Consider the following 22,534-nt stretch of genomic DNA (forward strand, 5'->3'; position numbering starts at 1 on the left):
CAATGATGTATCGCCAAACCCTTCTCAGTTGTTTCTCTCTCTTCTCTCTCACACACACACAGTTTGACATGGAAATAAATGTTATTTTTACTACTTGATTTTAAAAAGAGAATTTAAAAATGTAAACAATATCTGTCAACTCTGATTTCTTTCTCTAAAACGTAAATCTGAAAGTCAAAAAGGCAATTCATGTGGTTTCCTAAACTTCATGGGAAAGAATTCCTCCTCGGAAATAAGCGACCCTCTACAAAATTTGCAACACAAACATTATAGCAGCTGTAATGCCATACCAGGATCAGGACAGGAAAATGCTTAGAAATCCCGTAAGATACCCTAGCTAATATCTGAGAGGAATTTCAAAATATATTATTTTTCAAGTTTATTTTCTTATTCTATGTTACACGTAACACTACAAATATACATGGGAAACACCTTTAATAGCAGCCATGAGCTTTTTGTTTGGTTTCCAAGTAATCAATTCCTTCTTAAGCAAGAAAACATTTGCTGTTATTAATTTCACCGTTTGGTATGGGTGCAGGTGTCAGGACTGTGGACTTACAGAGCTGGGGCTGGAGTGCCGCCTGACTTTAGGTGATTCCTTCCCTGCAGATGAAGTTTTGAAGTTAATGCAAGCGTTGTTCTCTGAATGAACCCTCTTCACTTGATTAGTTGGTTTCTCAAATGGATCAAAACTACTCTGCGTCCTCTGAACCCGGACTTTTTTATCCTCAGGAATTGTATCCAGAGGTTTGATCACTGAATCCATTCCCTGGCAGTTCCGTGTAGACATCTTTGTGACACATATCTGAAAGGAAAAAACAGCATTTATTGACTCTAACAGGCTTAAAGTCCATGTCAATCCATACCTCAGCCAGCATCAAAAAAGGCACTGGACTTCATAAGCATTCATCTTCTATTTCTACATTAAAATTACAAACAGCACATGCATTTTACATAGGACACACACACCACAGTCATAACAATAAAAAGCCTGTCTTTGTACAGTGTACTAAAAGATCCTGACAAAGAAAGATGAAAGAGGAACATACATAAAATCATACATGTGTTTTCTCGTACAATGTGTTCTTAGCAAAAATGCCACTTCACTTCTTTCTCCAATCTAGCCACTGATATCCACAAACAGTATTGATTTCCATCTGTTTAAAACTGGATGAGACTAAACTTAAATAAATGATGGTAGTCTGTGTGGGCACTTTAGGGCTGGCCTGCCAAAGATCCAATACCGGTATATTACTGTATTTTTAAATAATGCTTATAGAGTGTTGTTATTATTATTACCACCATATGTCTCAGAAAATCAAATCAGTAAATCAATTCCCAGGCACTGAAACGTGAGACTGCAGCTCAATGGCACACTAAAGCACAGAAGTTCAATTCCTTGTTACTGTGAAGTATGACCCTGCCAAGCCCCGAAGACTGCAACTTGCTGCTTAAGCTACCAAAATACACTATTGCTAGGTCAAAAGAACTAAATGAGCAGAACAGCGAGTTTGGATACTCCAGTCATGTACATTTATGGTTTTAATTTTAATACATTCCAACGTATAAGACATTTTTTTAAATCACACAGTTGGTGGGGGGTTGTATTTGAGGCCTCAGCTTCTGTTTTCACCCATAAGAGACTCAACTTTTACTTGAGAAGAAAATAAATAATTTTAGCTTTCAGGCTGCAGGGAAAAGCTATGAAGTGTGAGGCAAGCAGACCCAAGAGGCTCCTTAAATCACAAGAATCTACAATGTACTTTTTCCATTATATTCTCAAGTATTTAAGGATACACAGTGTTAATTTGCTGTCAACCGTACTGTTGAAATACATACAAAGAAGCATAATGTTCCATTCAAGCACCTACAATCTAAGCATTTCTGAAAATTTGCTGTTGTAAAATAGTTAACATGAAAAAAACAAAAATAAATATTTACCATTACCATTTAATCAGGACTCTTCCCCCATAACCCAAAGTGTCTCCAATACAAACTTCTCCAATAAATTATTCTTTGCCATTTCCCCGGAGGAATTCTGTGCCTTGAAATCCAACTTATTTCAATTGTTTATAGAAATACTGGGTGACTATACCTTGTGTTTTTTATGTTTTGTGGTTTTGGTGATGCACTGTAACAGTAGATCAAAGATTTCTTTTGTACATTAAAAATTTAAAGTACATTTCCTGCTCAGTACCATCTGGACAAACAATCATCCACCAGGTCAACTCTAATGAAGGATGTTACTAGCATTAGAAACCAGGCTTCACAAGGGTTCACTTTTCTTCTCATTAAAATGGTTTCTCCAAGACTAAAAATTAACCAAGTTTTAACTGAGAAAAGGAACAGCATCCCTTAATTCCGAATGATAATTCCCTCTCAGGCCAAAATTAAGGCAATTATGTAATTTTGGTCTATTACTTCAGAGAGAAAAGATATATTACTTCAGAGAGAAAAGATAAAGAGCTGCTGCACAAAGAATTTTTAATTAGCCTTCTTGTAAAATTAATTGGCTTCTTTTCCCTAAAACAACTTATATGCACAGACATGCACCCACGTACTTCCCACTATTCTCTCCAGATCCGTGTTCTTGCGACGCTTGCTACCAACAAAGATGTTTTAACGTAATGTAAACTGAAATTACTCTTAACATAGCAGCGCTTCCATTTTGCTTAATCAACATGGATGCAAATAAATCAGTAAGTATTTCTCAGCCTATGGAATCCTGTGATCTAGAAAACAGGGGCAGGAGATAGGGAGGAAATGTTCAAAAGCTGTACTTGTCATCCTTTCAAATTACCAAAGGCCACCTGCAGCTGGTTAAAATGTTTGGAATCCACAGCTATAAACATATTATAGACAGTAATGCCATGAGTGCTGCTTCTAGTTTCTTTTTCCACTGGAAAATCTCCATGTTTAGCTCTAACATGGGCCAAGTAAGCATGGCATCAAAAAAAAAAAAAAAAAAATGCAAGACATCTGTTACTATTGATCATTTCTACTGGAAGCAGTAATAGTTTGGAATTAGATATTAAAAGGGGACACTTTCACCTTCAGGTCACTTGACTGAATCTGGAGTAGGATAAAAATCCCCACAATCATCTTCTAATAGCCAACTTCAAACTTGCAAATGACTAAAACCAAGATGTACACCAACTACGCCTCTGCTCAGAAGTCAAACACCTCAGTGGATGCACAAGCTGAACACCAGTGTCACTAATGGAAAAGTCTGAAGACCGCAGAGAAGTGCAAAAGCAGAGGCCCCTCCCCACGTTCCTCTGCCCGCTCTGCAACTGCAGCGCTTCTGCCAGCACTGGCAAGGGGTTTCATTCATCACTTCTCTCTCACCTATATCAATAGTTCCCTAGCAGAAATAAAAGTCTCTCCAAGTGGCCGCTGACCACAGCACACTGTGAAGCCCACAGAGCTGAGCTTACGCTGTTGTTGATGGGTACACATTTCCAATCTGTCTACCCTCCCTATACAACTCTGAAGAGAAACAATATTTAAGCAGTTGTTTTACATTCTGTCATTGATAGGCCAAGTCCAACTTCACGCTGAAACTCTGCTCTGTCAAATCTGAAAGCAGCAGGTCTAAAACATCAGTACTGAGCACTGGGTATAACTTCAAAATTATGCATCTTAAGGTTGTAGTAAACTCATTGGTAATTTCAGGTTTCCCTCCATCAGCAAGAGCTAAGCTACCACAATAGCTTTGCTTTTGCCCCTGGGCAGCGGGCATGCTGACCTGCCACTCCTGTGCTCCAGCTAACAGTAGAACTTATTCTACAGTGATTTATCATGCAAAAAAGCAACAGTGTACTGAGCAAGACTGATGCATAACACATTTTTGAGATCTTCCTGTGCATACAAATGATCTTAGATTTCACCAGCATGACCAGATTGCTTTTAGGAAAAGTACAGGTTTGAATTTTTCTGTTACACTAATTCAGCCTTTTAAGTATCATTTTTCCCTTGTACTGCATAACAAAAGTAATTCTTATAAATTTCAGCCTCTCAAATGATATATACGAATACCTAGCATCAGAAGCTCTTAGACCTGCAAACCACTGTCTACCACCTGGTAGTTCCTTGCTGGTAGTCAGGAGAAGCCTAACCTACCCTCTTATTTCCAGTTTTCTTTTTGCGTAAGAGAGTAAGGACCATTTTCCAGTTAAAGCATAGTATTTGTCACAGCCATAGGTTCTTCAGAGTGAGGACTACTCTTTTACCAACGCTACACGCAGAACAACCCTCATACACTCCAATGAAGATGACAATCCAGAAAGTAGTGGAACTATCTCTTGCCAGTGCAGCCTCAAAACTGGATGATTTTGTTGAATATCTGCTTTAGCTACATTACCAGAATAAAAAACAAAGTTAAATAATTGTAAGAGCTCATGACATATAGGAAGTCAATCTATGTGATTCATCACCCCTTCTTGCCCTTGCTCTTTAAATCAATGTAATGCTGTACTTAAAACAGTGGAGTCCAGACACTCAGTGAGATGCTGTAAATGCCACCACAGTCTAAAACTGGTGCTACATGAAGATGTGATCAATGGCACTGTAACTATTACAAGTACTTTCCCCAAATCTATGTAGAGACAGTACAGGTGATCTTTTGGTTTGTCACACACAAGATGACAATTATGCTTTATAAAATGCAATCAAGAGAAAAAGGAGGCAAGAACTTTTCAGTATGAATGGGATATCCGTTTAAAGAAACTTTGGTCTAGCAAACAGCATGAGTCATTAAGCAGTTTTAGTTACTGTTTCTTTAACAAAAGTCATCATAGAAGTAAACATTAAGGTATGTCAACACTTTAACTGATTCTTTCCCCTTCAAGAGTTACTGCCATGATTTGGTACTTCTCCCATCACAAACTACATTCAAAGCATAACTTTCAGAAGTATAAACTATTTCAGAAACTATTTAGCTTTTAAAAGTGGTACAATGAAATCACAGTTATCACTTTCAGAAGAGGTATTCCTGCCAGCAGATCTCGTAACTATGGGGAGCAGAGGAATGGGACCTTTGTTTATGCTTTCTCTCATCTTTATAGGAAACAGGATTTAAAAATAGGCCAATCAACTCAATAGATTTAACAACTATAGATTATTACAAGTGGAACAGGCAATATGCCAAAAAACTCTGCCACGTAAGGATCGTTCAAGTAGACATTACTGTCCTTCCAAACCTTGTATCAGAGAGTAAAGGCTCAATGAAGTCACCGGCCGATTCACCACCTCTGACTTTGAGCATGTTAGGTGACCTCAGACATGAAACATAAGAGAGGGTACGGCTGCTTTCTGCCACCTAAGTTCCCACCTGGCAGGAATCCCAACAGCGGTACCTCGGAGAAGCATGCTGAAAAACAGATGTTGGCAAAAACAGCAGCAGAGGGGCAGGGACAAGGGGCAGATGACTATATATATATATTTCCTACACAGAAAAAAGGTAAAACAAAACAATGGCAATGGTATGTATGGTATTCACAGCAGAGAACTTTACATGTAGGACATTCATCCCCCAAGTCCCTGCTTCGGTTCCAAGATGAAAGTCCTGGACAACCTAAACTAGACTCCAACACCCAATCTCCCTTTGGAAGGAGTCTTGCTCTTCTCCACAGAGAACAGAGTGGTTCTACAGAAACTCATTTTTTGTGTTTGAAGTTACTGTTTGGAAAAGCACTTCCAAAGCAGCACTCGGAAATTGTCCAGGGACTTGGTGTCCTTGTGGGAAAGGATTTAATCTGAAAATAGCAATGACTGTTCCTACCCAGCGAGGTAAAAGTATTAGTAGTTGAAAGTCCCTGACCCCAGCCATGGAGAAAAGATGCCTGTCAGCCCAGGTGTGGTCCAACAGAAGCACCTCTCCATGAACACCCTGCCCATTACATTTCTCACATAAGGATCATTAATGTTAAATATACAATTGTATTTCCCCAAGTTGTTTCACACTCTGCTGCCAAACAGTATGCCAATACACTAAGTAGTCACCAGAGCAGCCACTGGTATCTCATCCATGCTCCACACCCTCATGACTGAAATAAATCCACTTTTTAAATTTGGTCACAATTATTTACTCAGTCTCAACTAAAGGTAAGACAAAAAGAGAGATGATGAGACAGAAGTCATTTTGCCGCTTAAAACCTACAGCACAAACAGCCACTTCACAGTTGCCTGAAGAGCTCTTCTCTACTTTTCAAAGAAATAGCAATGGGAAGATTTTTCTAGAAAAACAGAATATTCATCTCAATTCCAGCATTACTTGAGCTACCACAGATTCTGGCAACGTAAAGCAAAAAAGCAGCCCCATAAAATTTAGTGCAGTTTGGTATGAGAAGTTATTTTAGTGTTTCTCCGTGTGTTTTTATTTATTTAAAGTAAAAGAACTATTACCACACACCCAGAACGTCAGAAAGGGCACTTCAAAATTCCTAATCTTAGAACCACAAAAAAGCATAACACAGTTTATACTTTGCAACTTTCCTAGTTGCTGATCAGAATCAGAAGACAATGCATGACAGACAACAAAACAGCTTGGACAGTCTTTTTTCCCCTCTCTTCCTACTCAGTCTCACAATCAATTTGAGAAGATCCCAAGACCGCTCTAGGATAAACAAACTTAGTCATCATTACATCAGTAAGAATCACTGGGCTACAGTTTCCTACAGCCCCCACCCTAACATCACAGTATTTATCATATCTCAAGTCATAATGTCTGCAAATAGCCAGATTTTTCCCATAAAGATTACTGCTGAAGTTAAGAGACTGAAATAATAAGAACTGTATTTTTGTTCCGTGCATAAAGTCTATAATAAACCCCATTAAATAAATAAAAATCAGTATAACCATTCATGGAACCATTTCTAAACAAAGATGTCTCTTTGAATCACCTTATATAATTTCAAACAATACTCTTTAATCTGCATTTGGGATTCATGTAAAAAAAATGGTTTATCAGATTTAGTTATTGTGATACAGTTTCAATGCAAAATTTTTTTCACTTCATCACTGTCAGCAAAATTAAGAAGTCCCAAACAAACAGGATTCTTAGAATTAAAGGGTGCTGGATTAACTCATTTACTGCTTAAAGTAATATATCATTTAAAGAGCAAGAGTGATCAGTTAAAACATATAAGTAATTTATAGTCCTTATGGTTCATGAATTTTAAAACAGTCATGAATGTCCCCTGAATTAATTACCTGTTAGGGTACTTCATAAAAGATAGGCTGTCCCATATCAGCGGAATTTATTCATATGAATAAAGACATCCTCAATAACAAAGAACAATCACCTTTGGCACGACAGACCAGACATCCTACCACACAGAAGAAAAAAAACCTAAAAATGTTTGTATAGTGTAAAGACATACTACTCTGAAGCTCATCACATCTTTTAGGAAGATGTATTATACCTGGTTGTTAATTCCTGCATGTAACATCCTAGAAATGTTACTATGGTCATCCAATACCTACAGACTTATGTAAAATATTTAAAAATTGTCATTCATCTACTATTCTGTATTGGTCATTGCTACTGTGTACATCCTGGGAAAAAGCGGTCAGTTAGGTAAATACCAGAGCAAACATCCAAAATTCTTACCGAAAAATCAGAACAAAACACCTGAATTGCCCATTTGTACTGTTCCAAGAGAAGTAGTATGAAAGGACACAGTATAGGGAAATCCAAGACCTAGCACCATGATGCAAAAATAAATAAAATATTGAGTGACTTGGGGCAAGGAAGTCACTTAACCTCTCCACAATTCCATTTTTCTGTTTATAATAGCGATCCTGCCCCTATCACAAGCAGAAAGTGGGAGCACTAATTAATTTTGTAAAGCACTTGGGCTTTTTTAAGCGAAATCTTACGAAGATACAGATTCTAATTTGTAGAGCCAAAGCCCTCTGGAAGGTAGCACAACAATCTCATTATTACAGAGAATAAGATTTAGCACTTGCATTTAGCTGACAGATGTAAGAAAAAATCATAAATAGCCAAGTGACTACTAACCCAACAGCTGAATTGCTGAGAGCATAAGGCCAGCATTAATTTTCACTGAAAAAAATCCTATCTGGATATGAGTTTTCATTATCTTTCATAAGCATGTTATTTTCTATCGTGCCTTGGTACCATGGCAATTGAGAACTACACAAGTCATCTGCAGATTCTGGCAGCACTGGAATTTGACATTTGCTACTTATAAAACACAATTTGGGAACATTCTGGAGTATTATAAGCAGCTTTGTTCAAAATAAAAATGCAACTGCCTGGAGAATCACTCTCTTTGGAGAACAAAGCAGTAGGGCGGCTCTTTCTTTTTATAACCACAGGTCTTGTCTGCTGCTTCTCGGCCCAGCTGGTAGCACTTTCCATTGTCCCTGAGAAGAGAGGGTCAGCAAAAGAGTGCTGCACCCACAAGCAGAAACATGAACAGGTCGAGAAGAGATTTCAGTTGGTGAGAAAGCTACAATACGGGAAAAGATCAAGGAAGAACAAGTGACGAGATAAGGGAGCGAATAAAATTGTGAAAGGGGAAGTAGAGCATGTAATGCTGCACAACATCACCAGTGAGTTCATACTGGAACTACCAGCACAATCAGGCCCAAACCTGAAGGAGGTCCTTCAACACTCACCCTTCCTTGTAATCACCAGCACCAGCTCTTTGGTTTGAACATTTGATGGGCACAGCTAAAAAGAGCAGCGAGAGAACTTGAGTAAGATAGAAAAATAAAGGGAGAAAAAACAAAGGACAAGAAATAGAGTAATGGTCACACAAGGAAAGAAGATGTGAGGAAAAAATGATTGTAAAATAAGACACATTTCTTTTCCTGTCCTGATGGCCTGTCGTTTCTCTGTGGTAACCTCTGGGGGTAACAGGCTCAACTGTGTCCCAGAACTATAATTCATATTCTTGGGCAGTATTTGTTTAACTTTATTTGGACGCAGAGATTGCTAGCAATGCTAGCTACGAACTAGGAAATGCAACTGAAAACAGAGCTTGGAGACTGAAAATGGTATCCGGGGATATGGTATGCTCCTTGCTGTACCTAGCACAAAATTACTCATACATCTCCCACAGCCCATCTCAAAGGCACTCTCTCAAAATAGTCGTTTTATTTCTGAAGTCGAAGCTGATGTTAAACCAACTGTCTTTGTCATATGGAAGAAGGCAAATATAAAAAGGTCACTGAAGTGCCAGATGGAAGAATTTTTGAACTGGAAGCTCTGACATTAATTCTCTCTGTTTGTCTGAAACACTGAACTCAATGAGCAGATTAAATGTCTGTGCTCAATTGCCAACTGAGAAACAAGTCACTTTCACAGAAAGGCCAACTGATCAGACCTGAAGTAGGAATCCCAAGATCATACAAATCTGAAAAGAAGTTTAAATACCTGAATCAAGGAAAAATAAAGTATTATGCTGGAAGTTATTACGGGCAGTGCTTACACAACTCCTTCCTCTCCTTCTCCCCCGTACCCTACCCAACCTGCAATATAGCAGATATTTATTCTGCTAAATTAATACCTAAAAATTAGCATAATTACTGAATCAAGCACAATCCTGGGAGTCAGGAGTTACTGCACATGATTGTATGTCTCTTGAACATGGCAAGGTGGAGCTGAGCGCTTCTAAAATTAGTATTTTTTTCTGTTTATAGCACAGTTTAACTTCAAAAAAGTGAGTTTTCAGTCCATTAAAGTTGATGTTCCTCTCCACGCAGGGAAAAAAGGTCTGATTTTGAAGAGAACACAGATTAGACTTTAGATATATAAAAGCCTACATATGTCCTCAAAACAAAATCCTGCTCTGCAACAACCGTCATCAGGAGGAGTCACCTAAGGACAGGGTCTCAGCTAAAGGTCATGCAGAAGTCCTGACAGCCTGTGACATATATGAAAAGAGACAGAAACTCAGCGGAGCTGATCTAAAGGCGGGTTTTGCTCTATTTCTGTACTTATGCCCCAAAATACAATAACTGTGTTAGCATTAAAGCCTAGCAAATAAATTCTCCTTTTACTTGTGCGATGCTCAGTTTTGCCACAAAGTGGTATATAATAGGCATTCAAGCTTCTCCTGCAATTACAACCAGGCTGCTGCTTCCATTAACCTGGTTCAAGACTCGCTGCATCCAAAAGCAGGAGAGTCGTTCCTCCAATAAACCAAGCAGGAGGATGCAGGAGCGGATCAGCAGAGGTGTCGGCGTGGGAGAGGCAGCTTCCAGCGCCAGGCACGAGCCAACAACTCCTTGGTAACCAGCAGAGCAGTGGAGAAAGTTTCTGAACATAAACGCTCTCCCATGAAATTGTGACAGGTGGTTTCTATACTCTTTTACTTAGTTACCCATTTGTATCTGTTGTCTATCCTCCTCTGTAACCATATGAACAGCATTTAAAAATAAAGATTAAAAAAATATTTTCAATCTCTTCCCCATATCAGCCTCCTGTTCCAACAGATGGCTACATGTGCCAGTACAAGTTTATACAGTTTTTTTTTCCATAAGTGCATTATTAGTAGTTTTGTACGAACATTAAGTCTTTCTGAGTTTACAGGTTTATAATTTTATTCTATCCTCCAACACTCCCCCCGATCATGAAGTTATCAAAGGCGTATCCATAAATGCAGTAAGTCTTCCCACTACCACGTTCAAGTGTGAGAAATCTTGAGAGACTTGACAGCAAAATGTCTATTCTTGCTAAATTTTGAGGCTGTCAGTAAGGTTTTTAAGAAAATAAATGGTAAACAACTCCATGCCTTGAAAATAGGTTCTACCTAGTTCCTTGAGGCTCCTTTGCCTATCCCTAGCAAGTCTCTTGATTCTTTCACAGGTATCATCAAGTACTTCTGATGCAAATTAAAACAAGAATTGTTCTACAAGCAGCAACTGCAACAAAAATACTGCTATTGGTCAGATCTGGTTGTGCAACTGATAGTATAAGACTTAAGCCCAACTATTCAGCTACGAAGTCAACTAAATTCTTTTATCTGGTGAGCCTGAAGTCAGATGAAAGCAATGAGATATGACGAGATAAAAACTCAATTTACAATTACAATGAACCAGAGAGTTTGCTTCAGACTGAAAAGTCAGACAAAGATAGTTTAAGAACTCAAAACCAACCAATGCTGAAGACCACCTTTCTTATAAGAAGAACAGAGGAAGGGGACAGGTTACACAATCATCTTTGCAAAATATATGCATTTGCAGGTGGCAAGGTTTTACAGCCATCTTCTGTCAGGTATGACAACAACCTTCATTGCACTGAAACAGCATGCTGTACTGTCCTTTACAAATCAATGGGATTCTCACATTATCTTCAGCAGACGCTTAAAAAGTGCTTCCCAAGAAATAATTCAAGATTAGAATGCTAAGTCAGTTTGTCTCTTCTTCCTTCATTCAGACCAATTCCTTCATTAAGAAACCACAAAAACTTACTTCATTCCCTTCCCTCTTTTCTGCATTTTTTCTTCTTTCCTTTCCTCCCTTCTCTTCCAAAGTTCCTTTTTTACTACCTTTAGCAAAAGCTAGAGGAAAACCTAGGTAATGAGAGTTCTTAATTTCATTCTGCTAATGTATTTCAAAGTTTACTAGTACCAAGAGAGAAATCTCTCTGGCTCTTAGGTGCTTCATCCCTGAGGTCAACAACCCTACAGCTTGAGAAATGCAGCTTCCAAGGCAGATCAATGTCACAAGGAAAGACAAGCTCTCTGAGCGATTTTAGATCTGCTCCTTTACATATTACTTCCAAACCACTGAATTTGACAAGGTATCCTCCATCAAATCAGCACAGTATAAAGGTATAGATAGAAAAAGAGCTTCAACTTTGTCATTATTCTCTTGTGCAAGTACTCTTCAAAGATTTGAATAACCTATATTCCAGCTCAGTCTCCCAGAAATCTTAGTAACAGCCATCCACGACCTTTCTGCTGTTGTTTTTTATGAAAAAAAGATTGAGAGTTCAGACAAGGATGACAAGTTCAGCTTCACAAACAATTAAATGAAGAGAGTCCTCATCTGTGTTTGGATCTCATATGCACCTGACTTCTTTCTTTTAACTTGTTCTTTTTTCTTTTTTTTTTACTCAGATAAATGACCTGGTTACAGAATTCTATAAAACTTGAATGAAAAGTCTTAAAGGAATTTTCTAGCAGCTACTGCAGGTTTGTCAGACTTGCAGTAGCACAATAACTTTCAAAGCAAAAAGGTGTAAGGAAGTATAATGAAACTTACTTCTCAGTATATAATGTGCTATGCTGGAAAAAAATGGCAGAACCTCTGCAAACATACCATGGTCCATAACTCAGAATTTTGTCAGGGGGGCATAATGAAAATTATAGCATCTAAAGTTATTCAGAATATGAAGAACGTTCCAGTATATCTTTTCATGCAAAGACACATAAAACTTAAAATGGAGAGGTTTCAAACTGATAGTGAGAAGAGTTCATCATAAGAAGGATGACTGTAATTTTATAAGACGAATTCTCTGAACAGCATACAGATAATGCTCAATTTTCAAAAAACTAGGTATTTCAACAGAGAAGTGAAAATCACTGCTGCTGCTTTGATGTGTTCAAGCAAAAACATGTGCTGCAGTAGACATGACTGTGCTCAAATCAATTCTAAAGAAAAAGCTATAACAGTACAAAACAGCCAAGCCTTCTGCAGTTGGTGGCAATTTGCACCTCCAAAGCTGTGAGTTCATCTTGAATCACTTTTGACGAACAACAAATCCTGAGAACCAAATTGGTCAAAAATCACATCTGTCGTTAAAGCTAGAACATCAGTGAGAAGTTCTCCATCCTTACAGTACATTAAGTTTCTCATGAAAACATTTCACAAAACTGAGACTGACTGTAGATATTTTGCATGGCTTTTCCTGCACGGCTGCCTACCAGCAGTATAATCACATTTTATAATTATATAATTTTATGTATCTGGACTAATTTGCCAAATACAGGGAATTCTTTGACAACTTGAAAGTTATGGGTGGTGGTTCGACTGCTTTCCCAGGCAGCAGCAAAAACAACCACCCCCATCATTAAATTGTAGAACTTTGAGACAACTCTTCCACACAACATTAAAATAACATTTCTATAGCCGATATTTATCAACGGAACCCATTTGTTCATTAGAAAACCCACTATTTACAGTGAAGTCTGGGCAAGCATATTTTACACATATTCTCTACAGGTTTAAATACATTTTCTTTGCACTTACACAAAGATATAATAAACTGAGAGAGAACATACTCAAATGTACTAAGCCTGTAGACTGAAAAGCATCAGAAATGAATTAAATGCAGCTGAGCTTTCACAATACATAAACAGGCATTATGTTTTTTTTCTAGTGGTTTTATTTCCTCACTGCTCACTTGGCAACATTTGGCATTTTCCTCTTCAGGTAAGTTGTATACAATTTAATATTAAAATTATAAACATCCTACACAGCAAAACTGAAATACAACTAACATGAATTCTATACAATTTCCAGGATAGAATGATACAGACTGGGTCAAAAGCTTGCTGATATGATGTTTGCTACTAGCTTAGATTACTTTACATTTACATAATGTCTAGCTGAAGTTTATCACAAATCTTTTTCAATCAGAAGCTGCAACAGATCTCCTAGTGAGCAGGATGAGTAGCAAGTTCTACCATAGCATTAACTTACCCAAATTCTAATAATAAATTCTAAAAATTTTTGCAAAACAAAACAAAACTCTCCACCCACACTTTTCACACCATTTCTGACTAGCACAGTATCATAGTGTAAGACAATTAACAAATAAAACTGCCTGCTTCTGCGTCCTCTGTGGGCCAGTCCAGAACTGATACAGGAACTTCAGAAAAAGCCCATCCACCCAGGAATACGATAAACAAAAGAACAAGATGACAATACTACTTCAGTTCACCAGCAATATGGGGAAAAGCCCAAAAGTTAATTTTACAGAGGCAAAATGATCTGTTTATGCTGTTGATTCAAAAATCTTATAATACAAAATCATCCCCCTAAATTCAACACCCAGCACTATGCTAAATTGCTATTTCACTACTTGCTTTTTGCTAAGTTGTGAAATCCAGAATTATATGTAGGCTTATATTCCGGAATGGAACGAAAGATATCAGTGAAAAATACACCACACATGAAAGAGATGCATATAATCAATAAATCTGACAATATACAATAAACTTATCTCAAAAGCAAAAAGTGGTCACAGAAAGGTATTTATGAAACTATACAAAAACCCAGAAGTCATCATGTACATAGAAACAGCACTTTATGACCGACAGAGCAGCTGCTGGGAGAAGTTGTTCTGACATTAACGTTGTGATAGTAGGACTTAAAAAAATAAAGTCCTTAAGAGTCTGTTCCTTAACTAGACAACTTTCCATTCATGTACCTTCCTGCCATGGTATCAAAAGAGAAACCTAATCAAAGATGTTGGAAGCTAGTCTGGACCTACCTAAGGGAACTCAAACTCAGAAAATAATATTTAACCTGCTCTTCTCGATTTAAGAACATCAGCTACATTTTTCTTTAGTTCAGAAATAGGCTTTGGAGTATAGGTATCTCACAGTCTCTCCGTTGTTTCAGTTAATACTTGCTAGGATACTCTCCTTCATTTCAACATTGTTTGTAAGCTGTCATTATCGTTGTATCAATACCTGAAACATTTAGGAAAATTTTAACACTAGTATTATCAAACTAAATGTACAAACCATATATAGCACCACCTGACAGCTGAATATTTTGCTAGGACTTCAAAGGGAAATAACTCCAACAAAGCTGTCTGGATCTGCTTGGCAGCTCCTGTGAGCTTTAAGGGGCACATCTGCTCCCACATTTATAGAGAAGTCACCAAACACGACAGCCTGAAGCCTCACCTGACCCAGGCCAAGCATTTGCACAAGCTCTCACCCCAGCAAATTCCTACTGACCACACAGGTCAGGCCAGGACAGCATACCGAAACCTGCATGAGGCAAAAGCTCGGTGGTAGCTGGCACTGTGCAACAATTTCCCTCAAAGGACAAAATAATCTCTTACGTCTGGCAGCTGGAGCCCAGCAGAGCTGTGTGACTTATTCTCGCAGTGCCCACGCCAGCTATCCCTTGGGACCAACTAGGCATACTTGCACTGCGGCCTAGTCGCAGGCCCTTTTAATGGTACCATCCATTTTCTTGTCTGTGGGAGAAACAAGAACTGCCTGCCTGAGACAGAGTACCTACTCAGAGGTCAACTTTTTAAATAGCCCACCCGAGCTTACAGTGTGAGGAGAAAAATGTTAAAACAGTGTGTGGGTTTGGTTGGGGGGGGGGGGGGGGGGTGTTTAATTTTGTTTACAATTTATATAGCAAAATAGCTAAAAAGAGAATTAGCTGACCCTTTTTGCCACAGGATTTCCAAAGGCTGGCTAACCTCCTTTGCGCTAAGGTGTGACGTTGATCATTTTTAGTCTGCTCACCTCCAGCTTTTTGAAGTTCTTCCTATCTGGAGTCAGAGACATGAAGGAGACTGTGGCAAACAGTCTCCTCACCTAAGCTCTTATCTCCTGCTGTGACCGGCAGCCACCTCACTACGAAACTGATCCACACAGAGAAGATCGTAATCCTCATAGAGCGCTCAGCACTAACAGCCTATTAAACTATGTATTTCTTATGTTTCCCATCTGCATTCTTAACTTTTGGTCACGTTTTCCACATTATATGTTATTTTTCCCCCCCAATTAATTTGGGATCTGTGTTTAACTAAATTTTAGCATAGGGAATACTATTTATCAATAAAAATGTCCAAAACATTATTGATTTCTTAAGCTCAGAAAACTAAAATGGGCGAACCCCAGAGACAGTAGTAACACAGTGAACAGAGCTGATGGCTTTACATTTGGGGAGAAAAAAAACTTGGGAGAAGAAAGCTGGTGGAAGCAACAACTTTCACATATATACGTAGATGAAAAAATATCACTAAGAAATACTCTAATTTAAAATTTGCTTTAAAAAAATCCCATGTGCCTAAGAGTTTCTGGACTTTCATTCCTTGTACAACATGAGAGCAAGCACAAATGACTGGATTACTTCTGTGTATTAGACAACAGCAAATGCACTGCAGGTTTGCAATTTATTAATAGGTAAGACAGTATAAGCAAAGGAAAACTTCCATAAAAAATGCTTGCAGATAAAATAATTACTGTAATAGAAACATTCAAGGTTATTCTTGACAAAGAAAAAAAGCATCTCTACTTTCTGAGACAAAACTATGCAAATTAAGTTTGTATACAGTGTGAAACAGCCCACTTAACATCACTTACATTGCAGTACATAGTGTCACACATTTAGAAAAGATTTTTTTTTAAATAAGGAACTCCAACAAAATAATAATGAAACATTCAGAAAATAATTGAGACAGGACTGAATCTTCCCCCTTTAACAGTATTCAGTGACTAAGAAGAAAAACCCCTTAATTGTCAAGTAGAGAAAAAACAAACATGAATCGCTGTCAAACTAGTTACTTGATCTCCCATTGATATACAACTGATCTCTTCTTGGAGTATAATTCACATACTGCATAAAGTATAAACACGCTCCTCTAGAAATAAAACCCTCTGCTTTTACCCTTAACTAGTAATAGCAAAAACCATATTTCATCACTCTACCATTACTACCACAGCTGGTTTTCTTTAAATGATAGAACATATGGTGAAAATTTTTTTTTGTTCAATTCCACTGGAATTCTGTTGAGATTAATCTATGGCTTGATCTACAACTGAAACACACTAGCTGTCAGTTAAGTCATCAAAAATATTTCAAATTATTCCATACAATGGCCACATTTTAATCTTTCTGCCTTGTACTAATGATAACTGCTGCTTTTTTCATCCTCTCTTTCCCTGAACACACTGCTGCTCTAAGCTTTCATACGTTGAAATATTCCACTAAGATCCAAACCACTGCCAACACACTCCTACATAAGCATTCAAGAATGACTACTTAAAATGACTACCTCGCTTTTTGTTTTATTAAATAAAGACAGCATGCAAGAGAAATTAAATAATCACAGAGGTTAGCAAGGCAAAAAGATATTCTGATGTCCATTATATAGCATGTATTTATAAAGGATCATGTTAATTTTCTCTTCCACCACCAAGAAAATCTGTAACTGATAAAGACATTTATTCGGATCCAACAAGATGCACAGACTTGTTAGCAGAGATGAAAAAGTGGCTGATCATGTCCTTCACTCACTCATCCCAGAGGCCGTTCAGCCAAGCATATATCGGAAAAAATTGCCATACTATCCTCTTAATACAATAATAAATAAGGCTGCCAGAGAGAGAAATACAAAGCTGTACCAAGAAAAGCATCGCTTTTAAGCCTTCCCCTACCTTTTCCTTGATATTTACAAACCGCAGGCAGTGCTGCCGGGGACTCTCACCAGGGTGGCTGCCGAGAGGTCTCATGTGGCGTTCCCAGTTTCCCACCGCCTCCCTCTGCCTCGATTTTAACCATTCCCGAGAAAACCCACCCTGACATGCACAGAATGAATCCTGCTCAAGTTGGAAGCATGTGATAACTAGGCTTCAGGTTGAAACGGGAAGCCCCAGCACCCAATTAATCTCAGAGATTTAAACAAGCCCCATCTTACCGTTTTGCTGTTGCCCAGATCAGGTTAGATTCACCTGCAACTCTTTGGCATCTCTCTAGCAATGCTAGTGTTTGCAGTCAGGCTGGGCTCATTCAGCAACTGAATTCACAACATCTTTCTGCACTAGCAAGCTGAAATGGTACGGCTGTACTACAGCTAAGAAAGGGGGAAATCTAAAGCAGAAAACAAAGAAATCCCTCAAGACAGGGTAATCCCAGTGGAGTAAAATATAAAAGGTACAGATGAGCACCGAGGGTACAATATTTCTCTGTCTAAATTTCACCAGCAATACCATACTCTTTCTAAAAAGGTTTTTTATTTTAAATATATGATGGACTTGCCTGTGGAGTTCCCAGAAAGGCAGAGTATCCAGGCTCTGCAGCAGCATTGCAGCCGAAGTAACCATGCATATGCTATCTAGGCAATTTGCAGCAGTCTTTTTGAAAAGGTATTGATTTACAATGTAGCACTGCCTCAACTCAACACAGAAATGCAGCCAAAATAGCTAATGGTGATTTCATAGGAATTAAGGAAAAAAACTCAACATTCAATCAAGAGGATGCAACTAATCATCCCCAATTCAATTATGTCCCAGAACTGAAGGAAACCAGCAAGTGCTTGAGTGACAAATGATATTAAAGCCATAATCTAAGGGCATCTGGAAATAAGCACTATGAATGCTACGATCCACTTTTACAGAAACAATAAGTATGAAAAAGCATTTAAAAATGTATTGAGCCAAAATACGAACTCTGAAGTTAATTCTAGCATGGTAAGGATGAAACGTAGTATTTAATTTATGAACGTACAAAATATGCAAAGCTCTGAGTAAGCGACAGACACCTACTCCGTGCTGGGAAGCCACTGCTGAGCCCAAGCGAGCTTGGGTGTGGTGCGAGGGAAGAGAGGGCAGCAGGAACAAACCCTCAAGGAGGGCTTCTCCAAAAGGGAGGCAGCAAATCTTCTCCATCTCCTACTCCTACAGCAGCCCCTGCTGGCCTGTGCTTCAGATGGCTCCTGGCTCCCCAGAAACCTCCCAGGGTTGGGGGAGTGCTGGACAGACTATGCTAGGACAGGGGACAGTAACATATACATAAGTGAAACCTTCAGGAGAGAAAGAACGCAGCTCAACTGAGATGACATCCTGAACACCCAGAAATATTTTTTATTTGTATGTAACAAGGAGGTGCAATGAACTAGCAGGCAAAACAGAGCCCTGGCTCATGCCCCAGGCAGCTCCAGTGACCCACGTCACAAGACCATTGGAAGCAGGCTCCCCCGTAGAGTCCCACTTTGAAGAAAGCATGTCGTGCTTCAACTCCGCACATTTGCTCAAGTCCCACCACAGTCACCAAGACTTAAACACACGCTTAAATACTTCTTGACTCAAGGCTCACAGCTGAATCTAGCATCAGTGGCCTCAGTGACGATAAAACTTGAATGGCATGAGCAAATTCCATAAGATGCTCCCAAAATTAAGTAGCACTTGCTAATTTTTCCCCTCATCTATTTCCCAACCTTAGTCACAGGGGCATATTGCAGAAGACTACTCAGTTTCTTAGCTTGGTTTTTAAGCACATAGAAGGCTTCACTTCTCCTGAAAAAAAGACAACTTCTACTCTCTACGCCATAATTTTCTTCTCTGGCATCTCAAGCATGGGGGTCCGAAGAAAACATGAAAAAAACCTTCCAGTTGAAATGATGAGAAAATACATTCAAAACATTTACATTTCTTGTCTGTATTCTGTCAACATCAAATTTGTCTGAGGATGAGGGAGAACAGGACAGAAGGATCCTCAGAAAAAAAAAAAAAGGTAGTAAGTAAGCACCTGCCGAGACCAATATGTGCCAAAAGACAGGCACCATGTTAAGGGAAAAGTGGTGGACCACCACAGGGAAAGGGAACACAGCAGGCAAGCCAGAGAAATGGGGAAATGCATTCCAGAAGCAAGCAAGGTGTTGGGCCACGGCACGGAGACAGAAAGCAAGCCAAACAGCCAACAAAGTAATGGGATCTAACTCAAAGAAGCCAAATCCTCCCATATTTTAAAGTTAATTATTTTTACTGTATTAAAAAAAAAAATTCTGCATTTATTGCATTAAAGCCCTTCTTGTTGTCTTTGACATCCCTCAACAGATTCAATTCCAGTTGGGCTTTGGCTTTCCTAACTGCATCTCTGCATGCTTGGAAGATGTCTCTATTCCTTCCCAGTTACCTGTCCCCACTTCCACCTTCTGTATACTTCATTTTTACCTTTGTGTCTTGTTAGGAACTCCTTGTTCGTCCATGCAGGCTTCCCAGCATTTCTGCTTGACTCCCTACTATTCTTATCCCCTCCTTCCCCCTGTGCTAGCCCCATTCCTTCCCCTACTCCCAACCCCATTTGCAGGCTGCGGTTGAACACAACTTGGCTGGAACGCAAATACATGCTCTGCTGCTGCCCATGATTGGATTGAGAATTGCCACAGACAGGATTGAGAAACCTGGCTGGCAGGCAAAGGCCATCTAGAATTATGACTGGAATTGATGGACCACACAGAGCCCCCTGTACCATGGGACTGGTTTGTTTTCCAAGGGGGTGGGAGAGTAGCTGAACTAAAGAAGCTTCAATACAATTTAAAAAAAAAAAAAAAGTCAAATACCTATGGGTTTAGGTTTGACAACTCTGCGTGGAAACCAGCTGCAAGTACCAGCTTCACATTATCTGTACTCTGCCATGCCACTGCTTTCATCCCAGGGCAGACTCCAAAATATAAGGAGGCACCTTTGGAGCTTTTCAAGATAACAGATATACAGTCATCTGCAAGTTACCATACTTAAAACAGAGAGATTACACAATGTCACAGCTCTGATGGTCAATTAACTAAACATGCAAACCATCATTTATTAATACGGCATAATGAAAAGAATGCCAGCAGTTACCTTGTGTTCTGTGTGGTCATACTATATACTGTTCAAATGGAACTTGTAAGTAATGTCCTGTTTCCATTAGTCTATATTAACTCATCCAAGGGAGAGGAGTGGAGAGAGGAAGCAAGTGACAAAGGCGGCTAACTGTTCTCCCTTCTCCAAGAAATAATAACCACATGCAGTAATTTGTACAAGTACCATACGTCCGTATGAGCCCATTTTCTCCTCACAGAAGAAAGTGCATGACTAAGGAGAGCCACTGCTCAACACATGCCTTTCCTTTTTGATAACCACAGATTGAATATACAAGGAAAGAGCAAACATACTTCACACTTTCAAAAATTTACTCACTTGTGAAAGTCATTTGGACTTCTAGCCAGACACTTTATAAGCCACTGATAAGTCATAAAAATTGATTTAATTTGTTTAACAAGCTGTATTGAGAAACAGGGGGCTGGATGGGACAACACCCGTCCAAGTCCAGTTCAGTTCCCTGCTGTATCAGGAGCACAGGTAGTGTTTTCCTCAATCCCATCAGTGGCAGGGAAGAATACCGAAAGGAACAGGGAAACTCACCTGCTCAACATGTGGCTCAGAGGCTGGTGCCATTGGTGGAATTTTTTGTTTTTTGATCATGGGATGCTTACACGGCACCGGGCCTGCTGGCAACGGACAGAGTTCAGCTATCTCAAAGGGAAAAAAGGATTCTCACTCATGAGTTGGTGGGGCTCATCGAGAGGGCTTTAAACTAGGTTCGAAGGGGGAAAGGGACATAACCAGGCTCACTAGAGAGGGGCCTAAGGGTGGCATGCCACTGTTGGGAGTGAAATCAATAGCCCAGCTCAAGTGCATCTGCACCACTGCACGCAGCATGGGCAACAAACAGGAGGAGCTGGAAGCTATTGTGCAGCAGGATAGCTATGGCTTAGTCACCATCACAGAAACGTGGTGGGATGACTGTCACGGCTGGAGTGCTGCCATGGATGGCTATAAGCTCTTCAGAAGGGATAGGCAAGGAAGGAGAGGTGGTGGGGTGGCTCTGTATGTTAGGGAGTGTTTCGATTGTGCAGAACTCAGCGATTATGATGATAAGGTCGAGTGCTTATGGGTAAAGATGAGAGGGAAGGCCAACGAGGCAGATATCCTGCTCGGTGTCTGGTATAGACCACTCAACCAGGATGAAGAGGCAGATGAAGCATTCTATAAGCAGCTGGCAGGAGTCTCACAATCGCTAGCCCTTGTTCTCGTGGGGGACTTCAACTTACCAGATGTCTGCTGGAAATACAACACAGCAGAGAGGAAACAGTCTAGGAGGTTCCTGGAATGTGTGGAAGATAACTTCCTGACACAGCTGGTGAGTGAGCCTACCAGGGGAGGTGCCTCGCTTGACCTGCCGTTTACAAACAGAGAATGACTGGTGGGAGATGTGGTGGTTGGAGGCCATCTTGGGCCTAGCGACTATGATATGATAGAGTTCTTGATTCATGGCGAAGTAAGGAGGAGGGTGAGCAAAACCACTACCATGAAATTCCAGAGGGCAGACTTTGGCCTGTTCAGGACACTGGTTGAGAGAGTCCCTTGGCAGACAGTCCTGAAGGGCAAAGGGGTCCAGGAAGGCTGGGCATTCTTCAAGAAGGAAGTCTTAAAGGTGCAGGAGAAGGCCGTCCCCATGTGCCGTAAGACGACCCAGCGGGGAAGACGACCGGCCTGGTTGAACAGGGAGCTTTGGCTGGAACTCAGGAAAAAAAGGAGAGTTTACCGCTTTTGGAAGAAGGGACAGGCAACTCAAGAAGAGTACAGGGATCTTGTCAAGTGATGCAGAGAGAAAATTAGAAAGGCAAAAGCCCAGCTAGAACGCAATCTGGCCACTGTTGTAAGAGATAATAAAAATGTTTTTACAAATACATTAACAAGAAAAAGAGATCCAAGGAGAATCTCCCTCCTTTATCGGATGCAGGGGGGAACATCACCAC

General features: G+C 39.6%; 1 protein-coding gene across 4 annotated transcripts in view; it reads right to left on the minus strand.

The window, feature by feature from the left end:
• The window catches only part of CDK14 (cyclin dependent kinase 14), a 354,521-nt gene that overhangs the window by 266,908 nt on the left and 65,079 nt on the right, over positions 1-22,534 (minus strand). For all 4 annotated transcript variants that reach the window (XR_012041197.1, XM_072854293.1, XM_072854295.1 and 1 more), the window contains exon 3: positions 560-805. Coding sequence is in view for 3 of the 4 variants with exons in the window: in XM_072854293.1 (XP_072710394.1) it covers positions 560-805 (246 nt within the window). In the remaining variant the exon portion in view is untranslated. The remainder of the gene's footprint in view (positions 1-559; positions 806-22,534) is intronic.

Source organism: Ciconia boyciana, chromosome 2 (assembly GCF_034638445.1).
Source record: "Ciconia boyciana chromosome 2, ASM3463844v1, whole genome shotgun sequence".
Taxonomy (NCBI): Eukaryota; Metazoa; Chordata; class Aves; order Ciconiiformes; family Ciconiidae; genus Ciconia; species Ciconia boyciana.